General features: G+C 44.8%; 1 protein-coding gene across 2 annotated transcripts in view; it reads left to right on the top strand.

Moving 5' to 3' along the window:
- The window catches only part of LOC146855739 (natural cytotoxicity triggering receptor 3 ligand 1-like), a 145,688-nt gene that overhangs the window by 110,117 nt on the left and 16,754 nt on the right, over positions 1–18,817 (top strand). For both annotated transcript variants that reach the window (XM_085650650.1, XM_085650651.1), the window contains exon 5: positions 17,726–17,751. In XM_085650650.1, coding sequence (XP_085506776.1) covers positions 17,726–17,751 — 26 coding nt within the window. The remainder of the gene's footprint in view (positions 1–17,725; positions 17,752–18,817) is intronic.

The raw sequence follows: 18,817 nt of genomic DNA, 5'->3' as shown, positions 1-18,817 counted from the left end.
ATATACCCTGGCTCTCAATTTCCAGGAAGAAGCATCAGGTGTGCAATGAATTTTACATTGCAATTTACACAATAAGTCACATCCAAACAGGTTAACAAGGCAAGTTGGACTGAAAGGGAACTTGTGCTGCTCTGTTAAGGGGCCTATCATAATTTGGAGAGAATTTGTTATTTGCTCCATAACCTGCTCTCCTGTAAGACTGACTGCTTTTACTTTTGTTACTGGAAGGAGTACATAAGGCACTTCTGATGCCTTCAGTGTGGAGTTTGTTGCTCCCAAATAAATTAAAAATAGTATGGGCCTATCCATTATTACCGCAGGAACATAAAGGCCCTTCTAATCTATCTGTATTGTTGGAGCTTGTAGACAGTCATCTCCTTCCGGACAGACATAGAAGGTCAAATGAGGCGGAGGGTATAGAGTGCAGTAAGCATCTGTGTCATCCATATAGGGAATCCACTAGTCCGCTTGTCGTGCTGGTGGTTGCGGTGTGAAGTGGGAAGGTAGCGCCCACTTGGGGATGTGTTGAGGTAGGTGTGTAGTTATCAAAAGTGGGAAACATCGATTACAATGAGGGCTCCCGGTTTTATGGCGTTTATTTTTTGGACATTTCCGTCTGTATTTATCCATATTTATTTGTTGTCATCTTTTATCTGTATTTATCCATATTTATTATGGGTTAAACTGAGCTGAAACTGAGCTGAAACTGGTATATTTCCACATTTATTTAACTAATAAATATGCAGTCATGTTTGAATGCATGCCAGGTTTCAGTGATATAAACACCGGCAGAAGATAAATCAATGCACTTATATGAAAATATCCAGATTTCAGTATCAGCCTTCAGCATAGCTACTGCTGATTAAGCCTCTTTACTAAAATACTTTTTTTTAACCCCCTTACCTATCAATCCATACAGTTATTGGCCTGCCAGTCATGGCAAAGTGTATTTAGAATCACTCCAAAAACACTCAATTTCAATTTTTATCCACATTTAAAAATAAATACAGACAAGAAAATAAATGGTTTCGGTCTGTATTTATCTGTAAAAATCAGTAAAAATGGAAAACAGGGAGCCTTAATTACAATGTAGTCATTACATCGCACTGCTTTTAAAACGCAGCTGTTACAATGCAACTGCACTTACATCGCATGCCATTACAACGCATACCATTACAACGCATGCCATTACAACGATTTATAAGGTAATTAATAGAGATTTTTTAGTTTTAGGGTGGGTATGGGTTTGGGGTAGATCGGAATAGTAATTTTTACCCCTACACTATTCAACACGTTCGCTCGTGTTGCACTTACTGGAGTGGGAATAGTAATTTTTACCCCTACACTATCCAACACTTACCCTACTGTTGCACTCAGTGGAGTGGGAATAGTAATTTTTACCCCTACACTATCCAACACTTATCCTACTGTTGCCCTAAAAGTATTATGTGTTGTAATGGTATGCGTTGTAATGGCATGCGTTGTAATGGAATGCGTTGTAATGGTAGTTTTTAAAAATGGGTTGCAATGGCATGTGTTGTAAAATCATGCAATGCAATGGCAGTTGTGATGTAAAAACCGTGTTGTCAAAGCATGTGTTTTAATTGTTTGTGTTGTAACATTATATGTTCATCAAAAGCATTAGTGTGACAGGGAGTAACTGCCGGGGATGTGGGAGTCACTTTCCCTCCTTTGTGGATTAACTGCAGCAAAGGACACTCGCCCCACCAGTGACCAGGCTGATTACAGTGGTAACAGTTACTTCCCTGTCCTTGGCTGCCCAGCAGAATTCTGCTTCCCCCACCTCCTTTGCACCAGCTTTGCCTTCTTCCTCTACAAGCACTACCCTTGCCAACATTTTGTGAACCGTGCCCTTGGGAAAACTGCGTGCTTGCTAACATCAGTCTCTCCTTCCCCTTTTTCAACTTGTTTTCTTGCTCTTCAGAGAGCCACTCTCAATAGCCATAACAATATTTGGCTGCTGCTAATACATTTTGCAATGGCTTTTGTTGCCAGCAAATAAAAGCAGTCTGCAAGTGTGTTTGATTGAACATTCCAAAGTTTGATCTCTTGCGTGATACCCTAAGGTTTATGAAACATAGTGGTTGGGCAATTACAATATTCTTACGACTTGTCCTGATGAGTCCCTGTAAATGCCGTTTAGGGTCGAAACATCGACAATTAGATCCCTTGGTCTGTATTTTCTGATTGTGTACTGTAGAAGAAAAGACTGTAAATTGTAACATGATCCATATAGATTGATGTAAAGACCAGGGATTGTAATTAAGAGCTGTTGTTTTTACTTGTATATAGTCACTTTATACACCTTCACACACTGCGTCGTCTGCACTATTGTCCCCAAGAAATAGTTTCATGTGCTGTACATACATGATGACACAATGTGAATATAAATATAAACAGCGAATGACCTGCATTTTGTATTGGCCTATAACTATGGGTATTGAATAACTATGGTAACTGAATGGTTGCATTAATTCAGTTTACAACAGATACATATGCAAGGGTCTCCAGTTTTAAAGGAAACCTTCCACTGGACCATTATTCTGTAAATGGATACATTTGTAGTAGTCTCCCATAAAATACATGCACAGTCTCATCTTTGTGTTTTGTGCATTATTTTAGCCCAATGAGCGTTCTGCTTTGGCACCTTCTTTCTAATGAAATTTAGTATGGCCTGTAACTTTTTGTCAATGTTGGGCTGGGGCTATTTTTGGAACCTCAAGCTGGTCCTGCTGAAGGTCAGTTTACACCTTTTTCACAGTCCTCTCACAAATCTTAAGCACAATGATGTTAAAAAGAATGTCTAAATGCCTCCAAAGAAGATCCCCCATTGCGGTTATTCTAGTTAGGTCTGTATACCAGTGATAGAGCTCCTCCTGTAACTTGGGAAAATCTCTAGTAAATCATAGTAAGTTAGCCCATGAGCAAAGGACGTGAATGTAGGCAGTGGGTTGACTGTTGTTCCCAGCAGGGACCTCACGCAAAGGTAGAACTTTGTTTAGTTCATTGTCAGTCTGTAAATTGTCATTTGGGTAGCAGCAAGGAGGGGTTGTAGGGCCCATAAGTCCTGTTTAAGCTTCTGTTTATTGATTTCTCTAATTGCTGTATTAGTGGCAGGATCACACCCGAATACCTGATGAGGTGAATTGTATTTGTCAGGCAAATATTTGATCTGTAAGTGGTGACTCCACATTTGCCCCAAATGAGTGGATACATTGTTCACAGTCACCATGAAACAGGGAGGAGACACATTTCCATCAACTCCTTTGCCATGTTTATCTATGTTTATCTCTGTTTCCTATCTGTCCTCATACAGAGTCTTATTTTCATTGTAAACCATGTCAGTTATAACGTTTGGAACTACGTTCTTTCTGTATGATTCTTTTAGTCTTTCCTAAAACCACTTCTACTTGCAATTACTTATCATTGATGACCATATATTGAGTATTTGATAGCTTAATTTTTTGCTGTTCATATTATGCTGGTCACTTTGAGGTAAGTCTTTTATCTATACAATGCTTTGGATAAAACCACTTTAAAGAAATTAATCACAGCTTTTCTTTGGCCAGGTGCAAACCTTGATCTATGATCTTGGAGTGTTTTTTATTTCCAGGTTGGTCTGAGTACACTGCTTGCTTTCCTTTGCCATAGATTGCTTTTGGAATAGGTATTAGGTATCAGGCGAATATTTGTTAGGTGATGCATGTCTGGGGTGGAAGTTTTCAGAAGCAACTGGCTGCAGTGTTCATGGAGACCTTTGATTTTGGAGATATTGATGAAGTTGGCGAGTTAAAGGCCAAGTTAATGTTCAAATATTTATTTTAAAATGCATAGAGCACAGCTCGGCTCGCTCCATCGGTTACAAATGCACATGCTTGTTCCTCGGGCAGGCCAAGCCAAGGCATGAAAAAATACAAAAGTACAATTCACAAATGTAGCATGTGCAGTCTCTAACACAAGGCAATTATGTATCCTCAAGGATACTTGTGCCTGGCTCACTGAGCGGGAGGTCGAAAAAGGGAAGCCGAACCACACAATGTACATACTTTAAAGCTCTATTAGCAGTCTCTAAAACTAACCAATAACTAAACTCACTGCTATCATTTCCCCCTGAAACAAATGCCATAGGATGTAGTAATATCAGATACAGTCATCTCAAATTTCGGGTGGTCCACTAAGTCCTGGGCAGCACTTGGATGAGGGAAAACGTGTATTCTTTCCTAATGTTTGTCTCTCACCTTCTCTGAATTCCAGAGGGAGGCTTGAAGTCTTTGTGTTAACAATTCCTTCTCTATCCCTTGCAGCGTTTGTTTCCATAATTGCATGCTGCAGCAGAGGTTCAGATTGTAGCGTCCTCCCTAGCCAGGGTACCCGCCAATGACTATGACATGCACGGAACTTAGTTTTACACGTCTGTATTCGTCTGCGTGTAACTGCGAACTCAACATTCTAAACCTGCCTTCAATGCATTATGCTCTAACACTTACATCACAGATCTACGGAGTACATCAGGAGACAAAAGGATTCCATTATTTCGAACTCACAAGACACTACACAGGTCAATGTAAATTTTGCTCCACTGCAGGACTAGGATCTTCTTTGCTATCACTGCCATGGTTAGGCAATCTCATTGTTCGGGGTGCACCAACTAAACTAGGATTGGTTCCTCCCAACACTGAGCTACTGTATGGCGGCTCTTGAACAATCTCATTACTTTCACCATGGAGATCGAGGCAGAAGGATATGCCTCCAGAGCTTATGTGTCACCATAAGGAAGGTATCACTTTCATAAGGGGTAAATAAGGTCCCTAGGATTCTGACCAATGAAGCTGAGCTGCCTTTTCCAGCAATCCCACCTTTGTATCAAGGCATAGTATAAAAATGACAACACAGTCATCTCTACCTCCTGCATCACTGACTCCACTTTTGAAACACTCTAATTGAAAGGACCAACTTCAAGTTCGGTCTTTGCCACAGGTTCGTCCTTTCCTCCAACATTTCTTTCATAAAGGATATTCTATTTTTAATTCCCTGTGTTGATTTTTTGGTGGTCCAATAGCATGCCCATCTTTCATGACTCACCCTCCATTAATCTTGGCTTCCCAGTGTGAGTATGTTTAGGACAACTTTTACGGGCTCCCACAATATGGATGATGCTTGGGAAAAGAGGATGCACTTCAGTTTCTGTTTGCTTTCCTTCAAAGGCATGATAGCATGCTAAAAGAGTGCATCTCTTACCTCCTAGGAGGGTGTCACACAAGCAACAGTGATCTGAGCGACATGTATGATCAAGGGCACTTGGCTTGCTGTTACTTCACAGTGATGGGACTGGCTTTGTGTAGGTTCTTTTACATCCCTGTGCTGTCCTGCACATCCTCTTTCCTTTACTTCCCAGTGCTGATCTGGGTAGCCAAACCAATCTATCTAGTACTGCTTTTGCTGGGGTACCCAGAATCAGACACTCTCACCACCCCATGGAGGTTTCACACTACCAGAAGGACTAAACACTGCTGAAGAGAGTCTGTTTCAGGCCACAGTCCTGTTGCAGCACCATCTATCATTAAGGGGCTCTTCCCAGGTTGGGTCTCTGCTTCCTTCCACTGAGGGAGCAGCACATTAGAGTAACCACTGAGTCCAGTCTGAAAATAGAGTCATGCCAGAGCCTCCACAAATTTAGTTCTTTGAGATGTTCAGCAGGCTCTGCCCCCTCATGTGGGGTATACTTAAAATGTGACATTTCAGAGTGTATACTATTTTTAGTCTTGTGGGACAAAGCACTGGCTGCACCAATAATACTTCCATGCCATATGCTCATTTTGTTTTATCCTGTTTGGATATTGGAGCATCCATTGGGAAAAAAAAGAATAGATAAATATGACATAGAGAACAAGGATGGGCTTGTTAGTATCTTTATTTTGATGTTTGATATATTTGTGCGGCAATACATAAAAAGAGTATTCATATGTGTTTATTATGGGTTATTGTGTTCAGAGTTTGAGTCTAGGGCCACTCACACATTCAATTCTTCACTTTGAGTTCTTGTTTAGTGCCTTTGATCACCCAAGTGCTAGCCTGTCCTTCTTAGCAGAACAAAATCAATATTGTGTTTTTTACTTTCATTAGTTCCTGACTGTTGGCATACACTTCAGCTTTTAGGGCCACATGTACAGAATTTAGAGATCGCGATTTCCAAATTGCGATTCTTTTCGAATCACAATTCCTAATGTACAAAAACATAGAATTTGTCAATAGTGATTTCTAATGGGTCGCAAATTGACCTACCTCAATTTGCGGCCCATTAGGAATTGCAGCCATCACATGGATGGTGGCCTGCTGGGATCAGCAGACACATGTCTGTCATTGCTTTAAAAAATATATATATATAAATGTATCTTTTTATTAAACATTGATCAGTCATATATCATTGCTACAATTAAACACATTAGGTTGTCACATTACATAATACATTCATAGTTTTACAGGCTTGATGTGCCTATTCAACCACTATCGTCATCACGGTCTCTAACAGAGTATTCTGACCCACGTCTATTGAATTCTCTCGTGGAAGAGATACGTAATTCTCCTCTATGTGTATTCCACTTTCCCAATTTTTTATCCCATTTTCCAGGACACCCTCTACTTTTGTAGATGTCTTTCTCAGCAATCATGCTTTTATCCATGTCGTTTTCCCATCTCTTTACTGTCTGTATGTCTCCCACTCCCCATTTTTATGCAATATTACTTTAGGCCAAAGTCATCCCTAATGTAACCCAGGACTGTTCCACGGTGTTTAAATCCGTTACCTCCCATATGCTGAGCAGACACAGGTTGGGTGTTGGGAGGATCTCTTTTTCACACACTGCTTGCATCTTGGCATTTATCGCCACCCAAAATGGTTGGATACCTGGGCATTCCCAAATGGTGTGGTAAAATGTACCCTTGTACATACACAACCATAGACATCTTGAGTTCTCTCTCCTCCCCAATATAGTCAGAGTGCCCCCAGAGAGATAGGTTCTGTGTAAGATATTAAGTTGGATTATTCTATGTTTCTGTGGGAACGCTGCCTCTCATGGAAAGGCCAGTGCCTCTTGCCATTCCTCTTCTTCCAGATCACCGATGTCTCCCTGCCAGCATGCACGCAGTGATTGGAGTGAGTCTGGCAGGTTATTACTTAACATTCAGTAGACCATAGAGATTGCCTCACGGTTCAGGGGCTCAGTTAGGAGTCTCTCTTCTAACGGAGATCTCCTCACCTCTGGAAATGAGCGTTATTAAGGCATGTCGGATTTGTAGGTACGTGTATATTTCTTGATTTGCCATTTTATATTCTCTCTGCAGCTCTGTGAATGAGACTACCTTTCCTTTTTTCCAGAGGTCACCTACCACTGAGATGCCAATAGTGTCCCATTTATCAAATCCAAGGTATCTGTTTAAGTTACCTAATTGTTCTGCCTCCCATCGGGGCATCGCTTGTGTTATTTTCCGGTGCCAGCCACGTTTTTCGGTTGCCTGGTGCCATATAGTTACTGTTTGTGCAATTGGGCCCGTGAGTTTTTGATGTTTAGGATTCGCATAAAATGCTGTTTTGTAACCTCTGTGGCCCATTGAGAGTCTATCCAACCGATAAGCGGGGACCGCCTGGGGATGGTAAATCCAGTGATTAATGACCATCAGTTGAGATGCCCAATAATATAATATAATATTCGGGAGTGCGATTCCCCCCTCATACCAGCTTCTTGTTCACTTCCAGGCGGCTATCCATGGGGGTTACCCATCCCATAATAACAGTCTCACTTCGCTCTCAATGCTTGCAAAGTAGGCCTCAGGGACCTTGTAGAGGGTGTTTTGTAGTGCATATAGAAAGCACAGCAATGCCAGCATTTTGTACAACGCTCCCCGGCCCAGTAGGGACAATGGCAATATTATCCAGTGGCGCACGTCATTTTGTAGGCGATTCAATGGGGCATGCAGGTAGTTTGAATAAAATAGGGCTGGGTGCGGCGTAAAAAATATCCCCAGATACCTGAATCCCTCCTCCACTATTGATGCCCTGCATTCGGGTGGCAGTGATAGTGGTGATCCATACAGTAGGTAAACAATTGATTTGGAGCAATTTATAGTGAAACCAGAGTATTTACCGAAAAGAGGGAATATATGCATTGTGCTGTTGATGGAGGTCTTAGGAGATGAAACGTATAATAGTATGTCATCTGCGTAAAGTGAGATTTTATCTTCATATCCTTCTGCCCATTATAGCCTTCTTATCATTGGATCGCCCCTTACCCAAGTCGCTAGAGGTTCTAACATTGCAAAAATTAATGGTGAGAGAGGACAGCCATGGCATGTTCCCCTTCCCAGTTTGAACTCCCGCGAGGAATGGCCATTTACTATTACCTGCGCCATAGGTTTGGCATATAGTAGCTAAATCCACTTCAGAAACTGTCATTTCTTTTTAATAAAGCAATCTTTTTATTTTTTTTATTTTTAATGCAGCTTGTTTTCTTTAAAGGAAAATGGGGTTTGTTTAAAAAGAAAAAAATGAAACGTTTAAGTTTCATTTTTTAAGAGTATGCAGTGGTCCGAGGGACCACTTCTTGCTTTTCAAAAATATTGGTATCAACATTCACAAAGAGGAAGGAGTCCCATGGGGAACTCTTCCCATTTGGGAATGATTACCACCTTTGCTGAGATGTCGGTAAAAATGAATTTTTTGGGACTCTTATTTGGTTGCAAAACATGCATACCTCTGTGATTTGGTATTAGGAAGGGACGCCCTAAACACGCCCCTTCCAAATATCAAATCGTGAAACACAAAATGTGATTCTGTAACTTGATACCGTATCACAATTTGTATTTTGTACTTATGAAAAAGCATTTTGCAGTCGTTAACACCCCAATTGTACAAATAGGACCCTTTGCGACAGCATAAATGCTTTTGTACATATTGCCCCTAATGATCTACTTTTTCCACAATATAATCTATTTCCTTATTAAAGTTCTGCAGGAACTCCTCAATGGGTCTGATAATAGTCTTTTGTTGAAAAGTGGCCATAAAAGTCTATCTGTTTTTTTAAAGAAATTGTAATATTTGATTCATATCTATTTGAGAGTAAGCTGTTTTGAAAATACTAAAATTAGTACCTTGATTTTCATCAGTTCTCTTCAGAACTAGAATACTTTATGGTGCATTCTATTCCATGTTAGATGAGAATACAGTAAGTTGAGTGGTCTTTTATACTGGCACCCTTTTCTGTGTATGGCACCTTCTTACTATGTTTGTCTTTTATTGTGTATGAGGATGCTTTGTAGTAGTTTGCTGTGAGGTAATTATGTCCAGAGTAAAGGGCTATGTAGACGTAGAGGTGACAGGGTGGGGTAGGAGTGCTGTGTTTGATGTTGGATTTATACTTGTTGGGAGGTTATGCCAGTATTGTAAGCATATGCATGTATGTATATGGTATTTCTATAGCACAAACTTAGCCCAAAGGCAGCAAAGTGCTGTACATAGTCAAAGGCAAACTTAAAGACAGCGTGTAATAGGAGAGGAAGCTGAGTAGTAGATGATTAATGCACTGTGATGTAGTGTTATTTAAAGACGTGAGTCTTCAACTCTTTCTTAAATTGGAGCAATGTTGGGGCGTGCGTCTTTATGGATACCAGGATGTTGTTGTAAGGATAGATAATTTATCACAATTTGCAGGAGGTACAAATGATGTGTTTTTTAGGGTGTATTGGTAGAATAAACATGCGAGGTTCATGTCACCTAGGCAGTGTGAAGTTTGGAGATGCTGTGAAATTTAGGGCCATATGTACAATCCATTTTACAGTCGGAAAGGGCCTTATTCGGCCATTTCCGACCACAAAAATGCTTTTACATATGTACAAATGCTAAATTATGATTTGGTAACTTGTTACGAATCGCAGTTTGGTTTAGCGATTCAGTATTTTGAAGGGGCATGTTTAGGGCATCCCTTCCAAATAGTGAAATATAGTGCTATGTATGAATGTTTTGCAACCGAATTACGGTTGCAAATTATTTATTTTTTACTGACTACTAAAAGGTAGTGGTAACCATTCACAAATGGGAAGGGGTCCCTTATGGACTCCTGCCCCTTTGACAATGCAAAAAAGATCTTTTTTAAGAGCAGGCAGTGGTCCCACGGACCACTACCTGGTCTTAAAAGATGAAACTTCAAAGATTTGTTTTTAATTTTTAGGAAAACGGGTTGCAATTAAAAAAAAAGTTTGCTTTATTAAAAAGCAATCACAGACATGGTGGTCTTCTGACCCCAGCAGGCTACCATTCCTGTGTAGTGGGTCACAAACTGTGGCCTATCTCATTAAAATGTATGAGGTATGGCGAGTGTGACATATTAGGAATTGCTAAATGAAACTCAATAAGTAGGCAAAGAATCGCAATTAGGAAATCGCAAAAAAATGTGTACATATGGCCCTTGGAGGGCAAAGAGAAAAGGAATGTAGTTTATAGGCAATGGTCTATTGTTTGGCATCATCAATTAATTACTGGGCAGCTATTTAGCTTCACCAATTCTCAAATGTTTAAACATTAAATATTTAGTACTTGTTGTGTCTGTGTTTCTCCTAAAATCAATGGTATTACTTACTGGTCAGTATGCATTAGAGTATGTTCAATTAACAATATGCTTCTTTTCCTGCTGACTGTTATTTTTTTTATTTTATTTTTTTGAAAACTGTTTTTATTATTTTCATGTTCAAGGCATAGACATTTCTAATACATTTAAGCAAATACATATAATCATTACCTTTGCATTGTTGAAAGATTATGGCACTTGATGTTACAAAATCATAAACATTTCCGTAAATTGAGAACAATCTTCACATTACATTTCCATCACCCCTCCGTTTTCAGTATCTGAGTCCTCCTCTACTCTGATGTCGGGGGGTTCACAAATGTATCCCCTGTACTTATTCCAGGCCCCCCATATCTTGTTCCATTTCCCCGGGCAGCCACGATTTACAAACACTGCTTTCTCTGCCACCATGGCCAAATCGAGATCCCCACACCAGGCGGCAAGTGACGGTGTCTCTTTCGCCCCCCACTTTTGTGCGATGTTGCGTTTTGCCACCATTATCCCCGTTGTTACCCATTCCTGTGCTGGGCGCGTAAGATCATTCGGTTCCCATACATTTAAAATGCATCTTCTGGGCTCTGGCGCCAGCGATATCTCCACCACTTGTGATATGGTCCTCATCACTTTTACCCAGTATTCCATTATCTTGGGACATTCCCACAAGGTATGAAGGAAAGTACCCTCCTCCCCGCAGCGTCTCAGGCAGTACGGATGTGGTGCTGACCCTATTGTGTGCAGGATATATCTAGTGTAATAAGTTCTATGTAGGATTTTTAGTTGCACAAGTTTAAGTCTAGACGGTATCCCCACCTCCCGTGGTGAGGCTAGCGCCTCCCCCCATTCATAGTCGTCAAAATCGCCCACATCTCATGACCATTTTCCCCTGAGTGCCCCGTGAGGGTCCGGGAGATTGTTCACTAGCTTTCTGTATGTGAAAGAGATGGCTCGTTTATACATGCAATCTGTCAAAAGCCTATCTTCTAAGGGGGTGGTCCCAGGGACCTCTGTGCCGGGTGGTAGGGCCGCCTGTAGCGCATGTCTGATCTGCAGGTATCTAAAGCGTTCAGAGGGCGCCAGGTCATATTGTGCCCTGAGATGCTCGAACGTGGCTATTCCTCCCTTATGCCACATATCACCCACTGTTGATATTCCAATTGCATCCCATTTGTCAAAGCCCTTGCAGTGTCTCAAGACGCCCAGCCGCTGTGTCACCCATAGAGGGGTGAGTTGAGTTATCTTTCCTGCCCATCCCATTTTACCATGCGCTACATGCCAGATGTCAATCGTCTGCCTAGTGGGTCTAAGTAGTATCGGCGTGCGCTTTCTGTTGTAAAGTGCGGACATCATGCCTTCAGCCCAAGCCCATATCTATCTGCCTTATAGGCGGGATTCGCCTGTGGAGCATGCACCCATTGATTAATGACTTTCAAATGCGCCGCCCAGTAATATAGCTGGACGTCCGGCAGTGCAATGCCCCCATCGTACCACCCTTTGTTGAGCTTGCGTTGCGCGATGCGTGCAGGTTTGTTCCCCCACAGTAGCCCTGTGACCTGAGCCGCAATGTGCTTAAAGTAGGTGGGCGGCACCGAGTATGGCGTATTTTCGAGGGCATACAGGAATCGAGGCAGTGCCATCATCTTAAAAAGCGCTGCCTTCCCCAGCAGCGTTAGGGGAAGAGTCCCCCAGTGGGTGGCATCTCTTTTGAGACGCTCCAGGGGAGGCATAAGATTTTTCTTAAAAAATTCATTGGGGTCCGCCGTGATGTAGATTCCCAAATACCGGAATCCCGCCACCGAGATCTGCAGTGGACAATCCTCCGGGAGCTGTGGCGGCGGGCCCCGGAGTACGAAAAGTATTGATTTGTTCCAATTGATAGTATAGCCTGATGCACGACCGAATTGGTCACATAAATTGAGAAGTACCAAGCTGGAGCGCCTGGGTGAGGCCAGGTAAAGCAGAACGTCATCCGCATAAAGCGATATACGATCTTCCCAGTCTGCTATCCATCTCAGTCCGCGTATCTGAGGCTCCCACCTAATCCATGCCGCCAGTGGCTCAAGCACCAGTGCAAACAGTAACGGTGACGAGACAGTGGGAAGTCCTCGGACATGTGTCCATTAGCCGCTACGTGGGCCAGTGACTTTGTGTAGAGTAGGCGCACCCACGCACAGAACCGTGGGCCAAACCCCAAGTGTGTCAAAACCGCAAATAAGAAGGGCCATTCCACCATATCGAACGCCATACGGGCGTCCAATGAGAGGATAACTGCTGGCTCCTGAAGATAAGGTATACGGGCCATCACTCCATGTAGTCGCCTCAGATTTAACGCCGTGTTCCTATTAGGCATAAACCCTGATTGATCCAGGTGAACCAGGGTTGCGAGATGCGGAGTAAGCCTCAGCGCAAGGACCTTCGCTAATATTTTAGCTTCAACATTAATTAAGGAAATGGGGCGGTACGATGTACATTCTTCTAGGGGCTTCCCTGGCTTCGGGATCGCCACTATTGTGGCTACACATTGATCCCGTGGGAGTTCTCCCTTCGTCAAACTGTCCCGGTACATGTTGAGCAGGTGCAGGGCCATTGTCTCCGCCAGCTTTTTATGAAGCTCTACGGGGATTCCATTCGGTCCTAGCGCTTTTCCCGTCTGCAAGGAGCCAATTGCTACCTGCAGCTCCTCGGTCGTCAGATCCGCCTCCAATGTGAGGGCTGTCTCCGGGGCAATCTTGGGCATCGCAATATCCCTGATATAGGTCAGTGCCTCTTCCATTGTCATCGCTGACTGTGATGTGTACACCTGCTGAAAGTGCTGCGCCAGCCTATGGACTATGGCTCGCGGGTCAGCGTTCATTGCATTATCTGTCATTCTAAGCTGCGCTATCCACTTTCTATCTCGCTCCCTTTTATCGAGCCACGCCAACAGCTTCCCTGCTTTATCACCGGCCTCGTACACTTTATGTCTCGTTGCTGACAGCCTAAGTACAGTCACCCCCATCAAATGTTCCCTATGCAATTGTTGTTGGAGGTGTAGGGTGCGGGCCGTAGCGGGAGTCGGATCCTGTGAATGTTGTGTGTCAGCCTTTTGGAGCTCCCATTCCAAGACAGTGAGTTATCGCCGCTGTTCTTACTTATAGCCCGATATAGAGGAGATAGCATGTCCTCTGAGTACGGTTTTATAGGCCTCCCAGAGGGTGGACGGGGAGTGGACCGACCCGGCATTTTCCCTGAAGTATTGTTGTGTGGATGTGCTTATGGATTTCATGATCTTGGGAACTTTCAAGTAGCCAGGAAATATGGGGAATATTCACCGCCTTCCCCCTTGATGATACGTTAACGTTAAGACCACTGGCGAGTGGTCTGAAATACCTCTCGGCCGAATGTCCACTGAGTCTACGTGCCTGAGGCTCTCCGAGGAGGCCACAAAGTGGTCTATTCTCGATAAACTTTCATGCACCACCGAATGAAAAGTAAATTGGTGCGCCATGGGATGCCGATGTCGCCAGGCGTCCACCAGCCCCATTGCCTCCCAAAAAAACCCGAGTCGCGACCCCCCCTTCGCCCGCTCCCTCACAGGGTGCCGGTCCATATCCCCGTCCACCACGTCATTAAAGTCCCCTCCAATCAGCAGTTCTCCTTCCGGGAGACCAAGGAGGAAGTCACTCAGGGCCGGAAGCGCAACAGCCTGTAGCGCCGGAGGAATATACACCGACACTATGTTGATAGCGTGTCCCTCCCATTGTCCCACCAGAGCCGCAAAGCGGCCATGTGCGTCCGTTTTCGTTTTGTGTATTATAACTGGCGATTGTTTACATACCAAGATGCCCTCCCCTCTGGACCCTGACGTGAACTCTGAGTGGGCCACCATCCTGAACCCCCATCTATCTAGCGCCTGACATGCACTCCCAGTGAGATGCGTCTCTTGCAGCAGGACAACAGCTGGGGAGCTTCGCTTAATACACTGCAGTACAAGACCCCTCTTGATTTTATCCCCCAGGCCACGTACATTCCACGTCATTAGTGTTAGGGATCTCTCCTTTGTGTCCGGCCTCTGCCCCTGCTCAGTTGACTGCGAGTGTGATATTGCCATAATCAGCAAGACGTATAGTCAATGAGACGGATGAGTGTGGAAGGAGTCTCTGCATTCTCATGTGAGGACATATCATTTCCAAGTGCCTGCATACAAAACGTGAACAAATAAAACCAAACCATAACAACAAAACCCAACACTCCACCCCCCACCCTGCCTCCCTGCTAGACGGACTTACAACTACTCGCCACCCCAACTTTGCAGAGCGCTTTATACCCCTTCCCAGTAACAGTACTTGCGTGTCGGGGGTGAGAAGTCCGGTGATCATCACAGTCCATCCCCTTCCTTAGGACCATTGTACTTCGAGACCGTTCTGCGGCCGCCATGTGGACCCTGCACTTGTGGATCCTCACCCACCCGTTTAGTGTTTATAGAAGATCACATAAGGCCACCCCCAATCGTTAACCTGGCCAGCCTTACACTACCATCGTACTCCGTCTCTGCGTGTGCCGATATGCGTGATCCATGGTTCCTCTTCTCATTTCGCTGTCTCTTCCTCATGCGCCGTGCCTCCTTCTCGTGTCTGTTCGGGATCCTCGGGGCTCTCTTCCACTCGCCGCCGCTGCTGATGTTTTTTTCTGGTCGCTTACGTCCTTCCACTTGTCGCCACTCCTCAAGCCACTCTCGGGCCTCCTCCGGGCGATCAAAGAACCACGTTTTTCCATCAGCTACTACTCACAACTTCGCTGGAAATAGCATTGAATAGGCAATTTCCCTTCGCCGGAGATCCTTTTTTATCTCAAGGAAGCTTCTGTGGCATTTGGTGACTGCATCTGTGAGGTCCGGAAAAGAGGAGAGGAGCGAGTTGTGGACTCGAATCGGTGGGGCCACTCTTGCAGTCTGTAAAATGGCATCTCGGTCACGGAAGTTAAAGATGCGCGCCAACACCGGCCTGGGGGGTGCCCCCGGTTTAGGCCTGCCACCCGGCACCCTATGCGCCCTTTCAACCGAGAAGAAGGTGGATAACCCTCTCGGCTAGAGTCGTGTCTTGATGAGTTCTTCAACGTACATATACATGGCCTGACCCCCTTCACTCTCGGGAAGGCCCGTAATTCGGACGTTATTGCGGCGTGAGCGCCCCTCCTGGTCATCGAGCTTCGCCGCCATAGTTTTGTTCTCGGCCTCAAGGTGAGTCACCCTCCGAAGCAGCGCTGTGGTGTCACCAACCAGTGATTTTGTCATGTGTTCCACCTCCGTGACTCGCGCCGTCATCTTTTGAAAGTCGGCTCTCAAAAAAGACACATCGGTTGAAATGGTGCCCACCGTAGACTAGACCTGAGTAAGCGCGGCCATAATATCATCAAGCGTCACCTTACTCGCCTCCCCCTGGTTTGTCGCTTTTTCCTGCGAATCTTTGCTGGACATGGAAGCCGGCATTTCTTATATGCAGTCGGTAATCGCCGCCGCCAGCCACGGGGCTGTCGTCCCACGTGCGGCCTGTCGGTTTTCTCGCTGCGAAAGTACCTGGAAGGCTCCGAGGCCCTGGGCCCACTCCAGTCAGGCACAAGTGGATCCCCGCCACCTCCGCGCTACGTCGATCGGGCACCGCCAGAGACCGTGGGTCTTCAAACAATCACTTCAAGGGCTTTTGCACCCCAGTCCCCCCAGCGCAGCCCGAATGGGGCAGAGTCCCCGCTGCCGTCTAGCTCCGAGCCGTCTAGCACGTTCCAGTTTTGGTGCTCCGAAGCAAGTCTCCAGCAACGTCAGTGAAGGGCCTCCCCCGCCTGCATACGCTGTTTTCAGTGCTGGCGTCTAGGGCACATGTCGATCCGACCTGGTCGTCAATGGCTGGCACTGGGCAATCAGGACCACTCCCCCCGCCCTGGGGCATTTTGCTGATGGGGCCCTGTGGTCTTATTGTTCGCCCGCACTTTTTCTCCGCGTGGGCACCAGTCTCTCTCCTCCGTGCTCTTACCTCGCCGGCAGTTGGTCCCGGGCGGGCAGCACAGCGCCACCCGAATAACAGAAGGGCGGGGAGGAGGGGGGGGGAATGTCCGCAGGCAGGGCCACTCCCCACTGCCTCCTCCAAGAGTGGTCACCGGGTCTGCGCTGAGCACCTCCCAGCGTCGTAGCATAACGGAGCGCCGCTCTGCTGGATCCAACAATCAGGCAAGCCCCCGGCTCCCGGTGCACATCTAGGCCGCTCCTCGCACTGTGGTCGAACAGGCGTCCAGGACTGATTTTTCGCCGTGCAAGTGCCACGATCGGGACACCAGCTCCTCCGGATTACGTTGCGGGTCCTTTGGAGCCGTGTTTTGTCCGGATTATAGACCGGATTGCTCGGGGAAGTGACTGTGTACCCGGAGCTTCTCTAGGTGGCAGCCATCACGCTCGGCCGCAAGCCATGCCCCCTGACTGTTATTTTTGAGTCCTTCTTTATTAGTGTACTAAGGGGGTCATTTAGGGTTTGGTGGGCGGTACTCAATTCCACCGGGGCAGCCAAGGAATGCTCTCCGCTGCCCTGGAGGACTTCAGTCTGCCTTGTGGAGAGCTCTGTGCCTTGAAACGAGCTGCTGCCAGTCCTCTGAAGGCACTGTAAATTTGCTGAGCATCTGCCATGTTTCATGTGGCCATCTAGCAAGCATTTTGTTTTCCAAAAACTGAATCCGAAAGGAGGAGTTTGTTTTGAAAAAACACAAAGCTAATGATCTTCACACCTAAGGAGTTTTCTTCCATTGTGTGGGGGACATTTTTCTTTTTTTCTGTTTAGGGTTGGCAAGCTTTTTCTGGCATTATCAAACGGGGAAAATGTTCTAAGGTACAAGGGGGCATCAATGTAATGTTTCTGCCAGCTGGGTCTCTGATGGCTGAAACATGAGAGTCCATTTTATTCCAAATAAAGTGTGTAGACCATCAGTTTGGTGGACAGGGTTCTCAGCCACATAAATAACTCCCTAAATCTTGTGTGATTTGTGGGTACTTTGTGAAGTCTGTAGTGAAAATATTTTGGCCAACAACAGTGAGAATCTTTGACCTACTGAATAATTTTGTTTTTTTACAGATAACATGTGCTGTGAACAATCGAAGGTAAATAGAATTCTATTTTATTCTGATTTTCACATGGTGGAAGAAGCACATTGTTCCGTGGGGAAGTGTGTGTGTGTGTGTGCACGTGTGTGGGTGCATACATATGAGTGGATGTGTGTGTACAAAATAGCAATGCACAGAACTAGGAGCTGCATGTACTAAATGGTCATTCGCATTTAGTCTGTGGTATTCATACTGTTTTGATAAATTTGTTTTGAAGAAGCAACTTATATTGGGCGTTATTCTATTAATAAATGTGTTGTATGAAAAAATATGGAACGATCACCTTGACCCCAGGTTAAATATTTGAATCAGTTTAGTGCATAAAGTTTTCTGTTACAGTTTTTTTATACCTTTCAAGTCAGCAGAAATATTTGTAATTCCTGTGGTCTTCCTCTATCTGTCTGTAAAGGACAAAGTGCCAGATGTACGACCCATACAATTTGTAAGTACGAAAATTGCATTGTTTCGCGACTCGCAAATTGTAGTTTACAACAGTGTCTCAGGCACTGTTTGCAATTCCTACTGGGGTCGCAAAGTGCATGTCTCAATAATATTCATGAGACAGGTGCGATTTGCGACCCCATAGCGAATTTCTAGCACTCCGAGGGATGGTGGCCTGCTGGGGTCAGCAGACCACCATGTTTGTGACTGCTGTTTAAATAAAGCAGGTTTTTTTAATTAAATGCAGCCCGTTTTCCTTAAAGTAAAACGGGCTGCATTTAAAAAAGAAAAATGAAACGTTTCTGTTTCATTTTTTAAGAGTAGGCCATGGTCCTTGGGACCATTGCCTGCTCTTAAAAAATATTTCCACATCCATTCACAAAGGGGAAGTGGTCCCTGGGGACCCATTCCCATTTGCGAGTGGCTTACCACCTAATTGAAGTAGGTGGTAAACTGCAAGTGTTTTGGGGTCGCAAAACAATTGTACATTGAAGTACGAGTCGCTATTAGGAAGGGACGCCCTTGGCATACCCCTTCCTAATAGCAAGTCGCAAACCGTATTTTACAAGTCCCTTGGCATGCCACTTCCTAATAGCAAGTTGCAAACCCTATTTTGTGAGTC

The sequence above is a fragment of the Triturus cristatus genome, chromosome 4_1 (genome assembly GCF_964204655.1).
Source record: "Triturus cristatus chromosome 4_1, aTriCri1.1, whole genome shotgun sequence".
In the NCBI taxonomy this organism is placed as follows: domain Eukaryota; kingdom Metazoa; phylum Chordata; class Amphibia; order Caudata; family Salamandridae; genus Triturus; species Triturus cristatus.
Note: the sequence above shows the minus strand (reverse complement) of the source record. Positions and strands in the feature narration are given on the sequence as shown.